At 45.7% G+C, this 14,560-nt stretch overlaps 1 protein-coding gene and 1 long non-coding RNA gene across 4 annotated transcripts; one reads left to right on the top strand and one right to left on the bottom strand.

The window, feature by feature from the left end:
* The first annotated feature begins 1,662 nt into the window (after positions 1–1,662).
* Positions 1,663–4,225, top strand: LOC123125408 (putative F-box/LRR-repeat protein At5g02700). The gene is made up of 3 exons (XM_044545906.1): positions 1,663–2,994; positions 3,064–3,198; positions 3,605–4,225. The coding sequence occupies exons 1-3, from the start codon at positions 1,711–1,713 to the stop codon at positions 3,944–3,946; spliced, it is 1,761 nt and encodes a 586-aa protein (XP_044401841.1). The 5' UTR covers positions 1,663–1,710; the 3' UTR covers positions 3,947–4,225.
* Positions 4,226–10,844: 6,619 nt separating this feature from the next.
* Positions 10,845–14,517, bottom strand: LOC123122563 (uncharacterized). Of its 3 annotated transcripts, XR_006460272.1 has the most exons (4): positions 13,988–14,517; positions 12,796–12,991; positions 12,459–12,667; positions 10,845–12,022 (listed from the first exon to the last, which is right to left on the bottom strand). It is a non-coding gene; the product is annotated as an uncharacterized lncRNA (long non-coding RNA). The 3 variants fall into 3 exon arrangements; XR_006460273.1 differs by having other exon boundaries at positions 12,459–12,991; XR_006460271.1 differs by lacking the exon at positions 12,796–12,991.
* Positions 14,518–14,560: the final 43 nt, after the last annotated feature.

The raw sequence follows: 14,560 nt of genomic DNA, 5'->3' as shown, positions 1-14,560 counted from the left end.
CCGCATCCATGCAAGCGCCGTCACCGCAAGGAGTAATAAACCCTAACCTAAACTACTAGAAGGAGCCAAGGCATCATGATTGCCCTCTTCGTCACCAGTCGCCGGAGGGGCAGACAGAGGGGTGAAATCCATGGGTTGGCCAGTGGAGCTTGGAGGAAGGAGAACTTTACCCTAACCGCCTTTGCTTGAGGGAGAAGCGTGTAACACCATTGACAACTATGAGTACTTGTATAATCTTTATTTATTTAATAATAACCCTAATGTACATGTTATTACAGTCGCCATTAGTTGCATGTCTCCTTCTTCCTCGAGGATTTGCCTCGATGCGGGTTGTGATGCAAAGTGCGGTTTGCCTCAATGAATTTTTTTTTGAAACGAGATAAAGATTTGTTAATTTTATCAAATAATAAGAAGAGAGTTGTCTGGCTATTTTTATCGTATGTTGATTGGTTAATTACAGAAAAATCGAATGAAAACATGCACAACCCACTAATTAGGCACACACCATCATGAAAAATACATCGACTAAGTTGCACATTAATGTCATCGTCATCACATCTCCTTGAACAAGAGACTTATCTGACTTCCTCTTAAGCAACCAACGACAAGTAGAACAGCTGGGAAGTAGTGAGAGACCACGAAAAGATCTAAGCCAAAGAAACATAACACACGCCAGCAACATGGCACTATGCACTGACGCCGGGAAGGATAATTAAGATGAGCCATCTATGGCATGTCCCATGACATCGTTGCCGCACCGACCTCGCCGCCGCGTAGGCCCCACTGCAACAAATGGACCACGACGATGCTACATAGCTGGAACATAAATTTTTGAGAGCAAACATGTATTCGCATCATCACATGATCAAAAAAACATTGACAAGCTGTTTGCTGTTAGCATCCGTGGAACCGCTGCAGCCAACACCGCTACAACACGAAGCTACTCTCTCACAAAAGGGTCTAGACCACCAACACCGCCAAGTCCCTCTTTCCTCCACTCGGCCATGCCCTCAAGAATCTGAGCTACGAGTTTGGGTGGGTGTTTTTTGTCGCGAGATGTTGTTGAACACCCGTGCGTTATGTTGCTTCCATAGAGCCCAGCTAATCCCGATGATGAGTGTGTCTAGCCCCTTCCTTAGCTTTCCACGCAGCCTTTGTCTTTGAATGAGCCACCAATCTGTGAAAGACGAGTCCTGGGTCGAGCACTGAATGCTGATCCGGAGCAAGTCAACACATCGATGCCAAACTTCTCTTGTGTGTACGCAATGCGTGAGAATGTGGTTAATATCGTCCTCCTCCTGAAGGCATGCATGGGGAGGTATTATCTTGCATCCCATGTCGAGCTCGTCTGTCCGATGCCCATAACCCGTGTTGCACGGCAAGCCACCGCCTTTTTCAAAACAAAAAAAACATGAATATCTTGCACTTTGGGGGGTGGGATGTTGTTTCGAACCGCGCCATGTTGTTTGGAATCGTTTCACCGACTCACTTGATTTTGTACAGTATAATTGGTGTGAACGACTGAACGATGTCTTGCAACGCACTGCGCCGCATGCACGGCGAGTCGCCTCGGGTGCTGTGTTGCGTAGGAGGTCAAAGATCAGAGGGAACTCAATTTTCTGGGGAAAGAGTACTAGAGTACCGCTATCAGTAGCTGTTTCCTCGTGCTCTTCTCCAACAAACTCATCTCTTTTGGCGGCGGCCGCGGCCATGGATGATGCGGCGGCGGCTTCCGCATCCAAGAAGCGGAAGCGGGACGAGCCCGAAGCGCAAGATCCCCCGGCGACCAGGGATGGCGGCGGCGACGAGGGCCTCGACCTCATCAGCCGCCTCCCCGACGAGCTCCTCGGCACCATCATCTCCCTGCTCCCCAGAACCAAGGAAGCCGCCCGAACGGCCATCCTCTCCTCCCGGTGGCGCCACATCTGGCGCACCACCCCACTCAACCTCGTCGCCAGAGGACTCTCCGGGCAAGAGCGCAAGCGCGTCGCCATCGTCTCCAAGATCCTCGCCGCGCACCCTGGCCCCGCCCGCCGCCTCGCCCTCTACGGCATCCGCCTCGGCCGCGAACGCTACGCCAAGTTCAACGGCTGGTTCCGGTCCCCCGCCCTCGATGGCCTCGAGGAGCTCGGCTTCACCTCCTCCGGTGACGCCTACTCCCGCAACGGGGGCACCAGGCCACCGCGCCCGCTGCCGCCTTCCGTGCTCCGGTTCGCGCCCACCCTACGCGCCGTCAGCATCGGCCGCTGCGATTTCCCCGAGATTAATGCTGCCCCAGCGCTTGTTCTTCCTCGGCTGAAGCAGCTCAATCTGTACGACGTCGTGATCTCGGAGGCGGCCATCCACCGCCTGCTCGCAGGTTGCATTGTGCTCGAGCGCCTTCAGCTTCAGAGCCTCCGCGGACTCAGCATCGTCCGAATCGTTTCACCGACTCTCCGGAGTATTGATGTCTCTGTATGTTCCCACCCTGAAGCAGATGTGCTGTCTCAGCAGCTTGTCATTGAGGATGCACCTTGCCTTGAGCGATTGATCTCATGGGGTCCAGTTGGTGGCCCAAAGACAATCAGGGTCATCGTGGCGCCGAAATCTCACGCTGCCGATTTCCCTGAGATTAATGCTACCCCTGCACTTCTTCTCCCTCGGCTGAAGCAGCTCAATTTGTACGGTGTCGTCATCTCGGAGGTGGACATCCACCGCCTGCTCGCAAGCTGCATTGTGCTCGAGGCCCTTGACCTTCACAGCATCCGCGGGCTCAGCACTGTCCGGATCTTCTCACCGACTCTTCGGAGTATTGGTATCTCTGTATATTCCCACTCCAAAGGAGATGTGTTTCAGGAGCTTGTCATTGAGGATGCACCATGCCTTGAGAGATTGATTTCATTTAATGGAAATGGCCCAAGGACAATCAGAGTCATTGGAGCGCCTAAACTGACAGTGCTGGGCTATGTGTGTAACAAAATCTTCAAACTTGAGATTGGAACCACAATTGTTAAGGTATAACCAATCTTCTTCTTGGAACATACATTTGGGTTATTTCTTCATGTATTTACCCTTTTTCTCCAGGAAATGATCCCCATCAACTTCACCCTGCCGGTGCGCACAGTGAAGATCTTGGCTCTAGAATCCATCGGTCCTAATTTGGATGCAGTTGTTGGATTACTTAGATGCTTTCCATGCACCGAGAAGATATACATCCAGGTGAAATCCTAGCTTGTTGTTAAATGTTAATCACTCCAGAAAAAAATGTAAAATGGCATGGTGTTAAACATGTTCAAAGAGGTTTTTATCTTTGATCAATCATATACCTCTCTGGCTGCCTAACTTGGATGACTGAAATAATATTCGGTTAAATTAACATCCACAATCAAGTTTTATTCGTTTCCCAAATTTACATTGACAAATCTAGTGGTCAAAGTTGCATCTTGGAAATTTTGAAGCTAATAAAAGGGAGCCTTCTAGGGGACTATTGTGTTCAATAATCCTGAATTCACACATCATGCAAGTCATCCTGATGTTAATAGGTCCATCTATGAAGAAGTTAATTCTTTCTATCTATGAAGAAGTTAATTCTTTCTATACTTATTTTTTTTCTCTTCTTTTGCAGTCATTGGTTAGGAAGGATATGAAAAATGTGTGGCAGCATGATATACTCGATCCAATTGAATGCCTTGTTCACCATCTTGGAAAAATTGTATTGGAGGGCTATGTAGGCATGAGACCCGACGTTAACTTCGCCAAGTTCTTTGTTCTAAATGCAAGGGTGCTCAAGGTGATGATATTCGGCCTCTCTGATGACCGCAATGAGGAATGGATGGCTAATCAACACAGGCGGCTGCAGCTAGATAACAGAGCCTCTAGAAATGCTCGATTTGATTTTAAAAGAGTTAATGGTAACCGTAACATGCACATCCATGATATGAGGATGCCTGATCCCTTTGATAGCTAAATATGTCGACCATGCTCACGGCTGCTGCATGAGACTGTGAACTTCCTCAAGGCAGTAAGCTGATCCCTTGCTGCTTCGTTTATTTTCTTCTCTTTGGGGCTTGAGTGAGGAGGGCATCATTGATTGTAAGCTGCCTTTTTCATTTCTCTTATGTTCTGTGCGGTTGTTGTGTTTTGTGCACCGTAAGGTGTTCATTCAGCACACCTCTGTATCTTGTGACCATTTGGGGCCTTCTAAGATGTAATGCCTTTTGTCTAGAAAAATGTTTTTGATCGGTTTGATGCAGAGATACTCTGTTTATCTTGTCATATATTTCGTTCCAAACATTCTAAGCATTCTGTTTACACAACCTTTTGTTCTTATGGAAACCTTAGTGCTACCGTCTACTGTATGCTAACTGCTAACTGAAAACCTTGGTGCAACCTTTTGCAAGTTGCCACGTTTCGTGAGCATACTTGAGGTGGAGGCGTAAAGCCCTTGCAGACAAATTTCCCGGAGCCCGGGGAATTATTTTGAACAGAAGAGGGAGCTTAACTATCAGCCAGAAATTCCCCTCAAAAAATGAAAAACTATGAGCGAGAAATAATTTCAAGCCAGCATGAATATGTGAATCTAAAATAAGTTTGTCGTGCAAAATGCTACTGTTCCACCAAACTGATATAAACACAGAACAAATAGTACATTTGGTGAAGCTTTATTGTGTCTGTGACGTGTCCGGACTCCCCTAAACCTTCCCTATGTTTGGTTTCGGTTTGTGGGGTTTCGGATGTCCGGACCTTCAACAAGGGCACGACTCGTGCATGTCAACATTGTCCCGTCAAGCTAGAGAGGCGATGACGAACGACACCATTGCATTACTCCACGGAGAGATTTGGACCCGCCACTCATAGGACCATATATATATATATGACGCTACTGGCGAGCTTGGATCCATGAAGTCCCATGCCATATGCGTGAGCTCCACCCGCCAGATCGGCGTGAAGCTGCCGGCTGCGCACTCCACCGATGAACACCATTGATGGGCGCCGCAGCCCGCAGATGCTTCAGATGTGTTTGTGGATGATGTGGGCAGACGATGTATAGATGGTAGCGATGCAATGCAGTCATTTGTATTTGCTGTGTTTGCCCAAACAACAACAGCAAATACGTCCTTTGCTTCTAGGTTTCTTTAGTTATTACGTATTATTTTGAAAATTGAGATCCCTTGTTTGTTCGAACAACAACCACTTGTGAATGCAAAACTAAAGAAGAATAAGAAGAGATCAGGCGTACGGTATGTTCGTGTTCAGAAGTAAACCCACATTTTCGAGTGTCAAAGCTGCCACATGCTGGATAATACTTATCATGTTGAAAATTTTGGCTCAAAAGAGAATCCAACACTGCAACGGCGACGGGTTTTGTTCTGTGTGTCATCAAAACAGAAAGCGAAAGGAAAATCTTTTCTCTTTTTAGGGAAGAAAGGGAAAGGAAAATCGGATGCTTAGACCGCGGTGGCCCGCAACACCAAGTAGGGGGATAGGCCCGCTACAGATGGAGGCCCAATACCAACACCCAGCGATAAGAGCCCACTGCGTGACCCCGACGGGAAACCCTCGCCCGCCGCCGACCCACCTCCATTGCCAGGTTCAGGTCAGGCATATCGTCGCCGGCAACGCGTGCGCGGCGGAGGCAACTGGCGGCTACTCGGGTAAGAGCTTGTAAAGTTATAATACTGTGTTACGACTGAAGTGTCTTTGAGTCCCTCCCACATCGATTAAGCACTTTTTATTAGAGAGACATAACATCGATTAGGCACTTGGGGGCAAGATTGATTTCTAGATTCCGGCCAGCCATAATAAACCCATCTTTTTCTTGAACAATCCGATGGGAACTCGCTCCACCTAGAACCTTTGCTTCGTGCATATTAAATAAAATTCACCTGCTGTTAGCAATCTGATGGGAACCAACAGAGGGAAGGGCCGGGCAGGGTAGAGATACTCAAATTTATAGCTAATAATAATTGTAGTAGAATTTATGGAACAAGATGAAGCACAAATCTTCCGCTTAATTTTGACCGTGAAAGTGCATACAAAAGAATTACTATATTTTGTTTGCCAAACTGTGAACCTAGAAATTACTTATTGGCCTATCTTTCATGTACTATACATTTACTTCCATGAGGCATGCAATGTTTCAGTTTGCCAAAGTCTTGGGCCAAATCTGGTATTATTTGGTCGAAAGAGCTATGTGTTGGTTTGCCAAAAGTGTTGGGCAGAATCTATTAATATTTAGCTTAAACAGAAAACTGGGTTATAAAGCCTGGCATATAATGGTTTTCATGAATCTGTGTTGCATACTTGTTATTGTGCTTCTAAGGTCGTGCTCGTGCAAAACATTCTGCTTTCTGTGATGGTCCGAAATGATCCTTGTACAAAGTATTAATGATTTTGCATCACATCAAACCATTTGTTTATTTCCAAGAGAATCACATGCATGCTTGCATCGGCACATCACATCTCTTGAATCTGTATGTGCATATAGCATGTTTCCATCATTCTGCTAGAGATAACACTGATCATTTGGTTGCTATATATAAACGTGCCTACAATCACTGGAATCAGAAGCAGCACCGATCGTGTTACAGAAATTTTGTCGTTTGAGTCACTTAAGTCTGTATACGCGCGAACGATTTTCTTGCATGGCAGTATATACATATGAGCAATGAGTCGTTTTGTCTATTGAGCTGCACATGCTTTGTAGCCATAGAGCTGGTCAATTCCTAGATCGGAGTTAATTTGTGTGTGAATATTCTTTTGACATGTGTTTACATCTGTAAACTATTCTCATTCCAAAGTCCAAACTATACCGTGGCTACAGCTGAAGCACAGGTGGCACAGAAGGCTAATCAGCACAGGTGGCTACAGCTGGATAACAAAGCTTCAAGAGATGCACAATTTGATTTCAGAAGAGATTGTGGTAGTTACAGTTTTCAGTATAACAAGCACATACTCCCTCCGTCCGGAAATACTTGTCGGAGAAATGAATGTATCTAGACACATTCTAGTTTTAGATATATCCATTTTTATCCATTTCTCTGACAAGTATTTTCGGACGGAGGGAGTACATGATATGTGGATGCTTGATCCATTTGATCGCTCATTATGTAAATGTTGCCAGCTGGTTCCATAGCTGGGAAGAGCATGCACCTGTCTTTGGTTCACCACCCGAATTGCTGATCTTGGGCTGATCATGTCTGTTCAATTTTGACATACCCACTCTGATGCGCATATATATGTTTATGCAATGTAATCTTGTCCTTGAAACCTTCCCAAGAAAATCTTGTCCTTGAAGAGAAAATCTAACCAATGATCCACCACCATATATGTGCATATATACGTGAGAAAATGTTTACAAGCGTCCTTTGCATTGCAGTCTCTTGCAATTTCGCAGAACAGTCTAGTGTGAGATAAATGAACTAGTGCACAATACGCTGCTTAATACTAATTTTTTTCGTTATCGGTACATTGAAAAGGTAAACCGGTGCACGGAGATTAAGGAGATGTATTTTGAGCTTTGGCGGGAGCAAAGAGAGTAAACGTTTTATTTTCGCCACTTCACGACTTCTGTCTATACCGTCTTCCTTAGTTTAAAAAAAAAGAGAACGGGAGTGTGTGGGGATCAACTTAGCCTGATGGGGCACTGCTCCTATTTATTAGGGAAACGTTTCCCATGGGCAGACCGGTCGTGTCGTTCGCTCCCGCGTGCCTAGCACACCCAAATACCACGGAGCCACGCGTCCTTGCGGGCCCACATGTACCGCTTCATCTTTTTCCTATCTTCTTCTTCCTCTCAGGAACTCTCTCTCTCCCAATGCGGGCAGCCATGGCCGCGCTCCTCCTCTCGCTGCGGTGCTCGTCTCCATTGCCGGGCACTCTCCTCTCCCTTTTCCCCATGCTTGCCGCCGTGGCCTCCTCCTTCTCCTCCACCCCTCCCCCATGGTCATGGCTTCCGGTGAGCTCCGAGCCGCGCCAACCCTCGATGATTCAAGGTAGGAGACGGGAGGGGAGGAGCTGCAATGGCGGAGACGAGGGGCTAGATGCGGCGATGCAGGGTGTTGACGGAGCTGCTGCGTCCGCGAGATCGAACCGGAGACCTGGGTGACCACGAGAGATGCTGCAACCGGGGACGACGGGATGCTACCACGGCGATGTCCATGTGCTGCAACCCCGCGGCGGCCGGGGTGCGCGATGGCGATGACCGAGGTGACCGCGGACTGCAACCACAGCTTTTCTGTCGCCGATAGCCGTTTGAAGCTTTTTCTGTCAACATTGGCAACTTTTCTCTGGTTTGCAGTGTCTGGTTGGAGCTTTTTTTTTCCAACGGTTGAAGCTGTTTTCATACACGGTTGAAGCTTTTTCCATCCACGATCGAAACTTTTCTGTAAACGATTTGAAACTTTTTTCATTCTTGAGCGGCGCTTGATTGAAGCTCTCTCTATCATTTGGTTGAAACTTTTTCAATCTAAGGTTGAAGCATTTTGCGCGAGCGGTTGCATCCCCCTGATTCGCAGTGCCGGTTGAAGCTTTTCCATATAGAGGTTGAAGCTTTTCCACCTAGGGGTTGAAGCTTTTTTTCCAGCGTTTGCAACACAGGGGGTTTGCGACGGTTTTTCAATGGTGTTGATTGACTGCGTGACCGTCGTCGTCGGCTGCAACGAGCATCAACGGCGAGGGGCGGCGGCGGAGCTACACCCGTCGCCGTGGAGAGCATCAACGGCGACGAACGGCGAGGGTGGGGACCGGCGACGAGGACGGCCACCAGAGGAGACTGGAGGCGCGGTGACAAGGACACCGAGCAGGAGCTGCAGATCTAACCCGAGGTAGAAGAAGCCCAGGACGAATCGGTTTTTTTTCCGCTGCATCCAATGGCCACACGGGCTCGCATCTAAGGGCTGGGACTGGACCGGCCGAAACTTTCGGCCAGTGTGCCGCCGCCTAGCATCGCCCTATTTATTAGCGCTGCTTTCAACCGGGGCCGGCCCATTTCCGGTTTTCCACCCATCGGCCTGTGTCGTTTTTTTTCTGTTTTATTTGCTTTTTTGTTTCTCTAATCAAATCCGTGATTTTTTTAAACTTGTAAACTTTTTTGAATTTGAGAAATTTTACAAATCCATGAATGCTTTAAATTTGTGAACATTTTTCAAATTCATTGATCATTTTCTCAAATTTATGTATTGTTTGTGAAATACAAAAAAATCATGAACTTTTTCTAAATTCATGATTTTCCCAAAATTCAGAACATTTTTTATAATTTGGGAATGTTTTTTGAAACTCGCAACCATATTTTGAATTTGACTTTTTTAATTGAAGAACACTATTTAAGAATGGGGAATTTTTTTCGAAATGTATGATTTTTTTGATTTTGCATTTTTTGAATTCATGAGCGTTTTTATATTTTAAAATAATGTTTGAAATTTTAATTTATTCTTGGAAGAAACAACATTTTTTCAATCAATGAACATGTTTTAGTTTTGGGAACAATTTTAAAAAATTTCGAATGTTTTTTGAACCGTCAAGCATTTTTTTATATTCATGAAAATGTTTTAAATTTGTGAAGACATTTTTAAATGCATGGACTTTTTTTGAAATTGGAATTTTTTTAATCCGGGAACTTTTTTTGTAGTCCCTAATTCGGACAGGTTGAGGAGGGACGGCATCGAGCAAGCGCATTTGTTGACTGCATTTCGTCTAGTACGTGATAACAGTATGAACTGTCTTTATTAAAACCTTTTCTGGATCAACTAATTGGGAATCATTATGATATATATGTAACTGGAGCAGTTACTGCGTGTGTGGCTCGGATCTTTGTTCTTAACATGTGGTTGGAAGAATACTCCATGAATGTTGAGTAATTACCTGGTCTTGTGGTGGTTCCACTGGTTGGCTACTTATGACATTTGCTGAGCAAAATCTGCTTCAGTTAGCTCTATTGTAACAGCAACAGGATGGGTTTCTTCTGAGGCCAGCCATAGTATATAACTGAAAATGTAATTATGTGCTGGTTCAGAATAAGGAGAGGCCCCTAGTAAATGGATGAACAAGCAGGAGTAAACTGGTAAAAATGACAAGGCTGTTGTATGTGAACCTGCCAAGGTCGGGAACCCCGTTGAACAGGCGGTGGGAACATGTATTTGGCTCAAATCAAACCAGAATCTGCAACGGTGGAGTGGAGACCAGAGGATGAAGAAGAAGGACGGGTTTTGTTCTGTGCGTCTTCACTTTGCTTTTTTTTTTTTTTTTTGAGAACGTCTTCACTTTGCTTTGCGGCTGCGTCCATTCTCCTGCAAAAATCCATTCTCGCTGGATGATGATGTTTCTTTTTCTTTGAGAAACACTGGATGATGGATCGCAACACCCGTAGGGATTTGGGCCCGCTACAGCTAGAGGCCCAATACCAACAACCAGCCTTATATAGCGGTGGTAAGTTCCCTCAAAAAAAAATATATAGCGGTGGTAAGAGTCCAGTCAATGGCCGCTGCATTAGCTCCAACCAACCCGCCTGTCCCCGACGAGAAACCCTCGCTCGCCTCCAGGAAGAGGTCCAGGTTCAGGTCTGGCTGGCACATCGTCGCCGGCGACGCGTGCGCGGCGGAGGCGGCTGGTGCCTACTCGGGTAAGAGCTACTAGTACTGCGTTAGGCTCAAGTGTCTTTGAGTCGTCCCTCCCACATGATTAAGCACTTTTTTTATAGAGAGAGAGAGAGAACATCGATTAGGCACTTGATGAATTTGTATATATGTATTGGGCTGCGCATGCTTTGTAGCCATACAGCTGGTCAATTCCTAGACGAGAGTTAATTCGTGTGTGATATCCTTTTGCCATGTGTTTACATCTGTACACTGTTCTCATTCCAACCTATATAAGTATAATGTACATTCATGAATGAAAGGTTCAAGTTGTGGCGGAGAAAATACTTCTGTTCATGTGTTCTTTTCAACAAATGTGTTTTTCTATCTTTTGCAGATATTTTGGTTGCAGCAGCCATGGATGATGCAATGACTTCCTTACCCAAGAAGCAGAGGCTGGACAAGCTGGAATCACAAGACATCATCAGCCGCCTCCCCGACGACATCCTCGGCAGCATCATCTCCCTCCTCCCCACTAAAGAGGCCACACGGATCCCCATTCTCTCCACCCGGTGGCGCCACCTCTGGCGCTCGGCCCCACTAAACCTTGCCGTCAACTACGACCTTCTATTCAAAACATCCAGGGCAAGGGCGCGACCACATGGCCATCATCTCCAACATCCTCATCTCGCATCCTGGACCAGCCCGTCGCCTTTCCCTCCGCAGCATCTGCCTCCGCAATGACTCCTATGCCAGGTTTGACATCTGGTTCCGGACCCCTGCCCTCAATGGCCTTGAGGAGCTCGACTTCTATGGGAGAAACACGCAATGCCTAGTGCCTCCTTCTGTGCTCCGCTTCGCGCCTACTTTGCGGCTTGCCATCATCGACGGTTGCAATTTATCTAAGATTGATGTCGCCCCCGCACTTCTTCTCCCTCGGCTAAAGCAACTCAAGCTCTATGACATCATCATCTCGGAGTCGGTCTTCCACCGCCTGCTTTCTGGAGGCACTATGCTCGAGAACCTTGATCTACAGAGCATCCATGGGCTTACTGTCATCCGTATCATCTCGTCGACTCTCCGGAGTATTTGTGTCTATGTTCGTCACCAAGCAGATATGGTGGAGCTTATCATTGAGGATGCACCATGCCTTGAAAGATTGATCCAACCTGGTCAAGAGGGTCCAAGAACAATTAGGGTCATCGCCCCACCGAAATTGGCGGTGTTGGGCTACCTGACTCCCAGAATCTCCAAACTTGAGCATGGAACAATAATTCCTGAGGTAGGACAAGTCTCCTGAAACTCGCATTCCGGCGTTCTTATTTGCATTATAGCCTGCTACATCTTCTTCGTTTTCTCCAGGAAATGATCCCCATCTGCTTGACTACTTTGATGTGCACAGTGAGGATCTTGGTTCTAGATTATATTGGCCCCAATCTGGACGCAATTGTTGGATTTCTTAGATGCTTTCCCTGCACAGAGAAGTTGTACATCCAGGTGAAATCTTTGTTGCTACAGGCTAATCACTCCAAAAGAACTTATTGTCAAAACTAATTGTATGGATTTTTAATTTTGATCAACCATATCTCTCTGGATGTCTAGTTTGGAGCATATGGAAATAATAATAAATTCGTAATTAACTTCCGCAATAAAGTTTTTTGGGTAATTTTCCATAATTGATTAGGGGAAATTTTATGATGATAAATCTATTGATCAAAACATGTGTGAATTGAAGTTAAAAGTAATGAGTTAGGGGACTATATTGTTCAATAATCCTCACTTCACACATCATGCAACTAATCCAAATATGATTGGATATTTGGAAGGAAGCTATGAGGAAATTGCTCTTCTATTGCCTGCAAAAATATTACTCTATTTATTGCGACCTAAGTGGCGTTTATCCTTTACTTGTTATTTTGTAGTCACATCTTAGGGAGTATATGAAAAATGTGCCGCAATATGACACCCTTGATCCTATCGAATGCCTTGAAGTCCATCTCAGAGCAATAGTCTTGGAAACCTATGAAGGCAAGAGACCAGATGTTAACTTTGCCTAAGTTCTTTGTCCTGAATGCAAAGGTACTCGAGGTAATGAAATTTGGTGTCCACGGTAATACCTGCAATGAGAAATGGATGGCTAATCAGCACAGGTGGCTACAGCTGGATAACAAAGTTTCAAGAGATGCACAATTTGATTTCAGAAGAGATTGTGTTAGTTACAGTTTTCACTATAACAAGCACATACATGATATGTGGATGCCTGATCCATTTGATAGCTCATTATGTAAATGTTGCCAGCCAATTCAATGTCCTTTCAAGCGAATATCGAGGGATAGATGCTCTGTTTATGTCGTCATTTTTTTCCTTCCAAGCATCCTAATGCTTTTATATGTAATGATCCTCTGTTGCTACCATCTTAGCATATGTTTCTTAGCTGGAAACTGAAAAGCACAGATCTGTTTATAGTTCAATTTTGATATACACACTCTCATGCACATAAATAAGTATATGTTTACTCTATCTAGTCTTGTCATGGAAGAGAAAAAAAAAGTCTAAAAAGTCTTGTCCTTGAAGAGAAAATGTAAGTAGCACATGGCAGGTTTTCAGGCATCTAAAAGAGTTATATTGTTTACCAAACTGTTATGCAAAACATGAGAGCGAATATAAACTTACCATGTACTCACATTTAAGTGTGTCCTGCCTACATGTTTTATATGGCCAAAGTGTTGGGAAAAGTCTCGGGTTATTATTATGGCAAAGTTTGGCCAAAATGTTTTACAAGTGTCCAGTGCTTTACCTTTACTGTAATCACAGATCTACCACCATTGAAGTCTGTGTTTTCTGCAAAAAAATGGACCGGCATACAAATTCCTGGAGTTCAGAAGTCTGCAGAACCAGGGGATTCAGACTACGTTTTTCTGTGGAATTGGTATGCTGGGATTCTGAAGTCTGCAGAACCAGGGGAGTTGGGGGTTCTTGCAAGTTCCTGCCTCAACCAGGGTCCAGGGGCAGACTGGCCTCTAGTTTGGTCTTTGGATCCGCTCAGGCCGTCTCCAGAAATTCAGGGGCCCGGGACAAAAATCAAACTAGGGCCCAAAATTTCAAAATATTTCACTTGACAGAAGAACTAATATAAATAAAATGCACTCCCACTTTATTACGACTGAGCTGGAGCAAAATTGATTTCATACTATTCCTAACCAATCTCCATTGACAAATAAATTCATGACAAAGATTCCATGGACAAACTCAATCTGGTCCTAATTCTGTCCCTCTTGACCTAACTTAGCGCCAGCCAGGAATACCAATATCTAGCCCCATGGACAAATAATATTGACCTACTTTGCCACTCCTAACTTAGGATCGGGGAGATCAAACTTAATCAAATACTAGCGATCGAAGACAGGGACGAAATTAAGTAGACGAAACAGTGATACCTAGTACTAGTCGAGGATTGGAGGGCGCCATGGAGGCGGCGTCGAGGTTCTGTGATCGCCGATCGGCGAAAGGCAGCCAGCAGACGGCGCCGTCCTGGGCGATTGGCAGAAGCGAACCGGTGGCTTGTTGTGTTTAGGGCTAGCGATCGATGATGGAACATGCCCGATCGATACATGTACAAGGAGGCCTCATGGGCTGGCTTGGTTGCTGAGTGGGCTCTCTGTACGGGCTTGGTTAGCAGGTGGATTAATACGTACAGTCTTTCTCAATACTAAACCTGGTAATCTGGGGGCCCCAAATTTTGGGGGGCCCTGTGCGGTCGTCCACCTTGGCCCCCTCCATCGACGGGGCTCATCCGCTCCTGCATCCACCAGCTTTTTGCAAAAACAGGACAGGCTGAAAATGGAACACATAAAGAATGGCAAGCCTACTTAAACACTGTAATGAACACTGTACACAGGAAGATCACATTAGATGGACATGAGGACGGTGGACAAGGTGGTGAGCGCGACGGCGGCAATGAGATACGATCATAGGAAGATCACCGAGCACTCCTCCTGACCGACATCGGA

The sequence above is a fragment of the Triticum aestivum genome, chromosome 5D (genome assembly GCF_018294505.1).
Source record: "Triticum aestivum cultivar Chinese Spring chromosome 5D, IWGSC CS RefSeq v2.1, whole genome shotgun sequence".
Classification (NCBI taxonomy): Eukaryota; Viridiplantae; Streptophyta; class Magnoliopsida; order Poales; family Poaceae; genus Triticum; species Triticum aestivum.
Note: the sequence above shows the minus strand (reverse complement) of the source record. Positions and strands in the feature narration are given on the sequence as shown.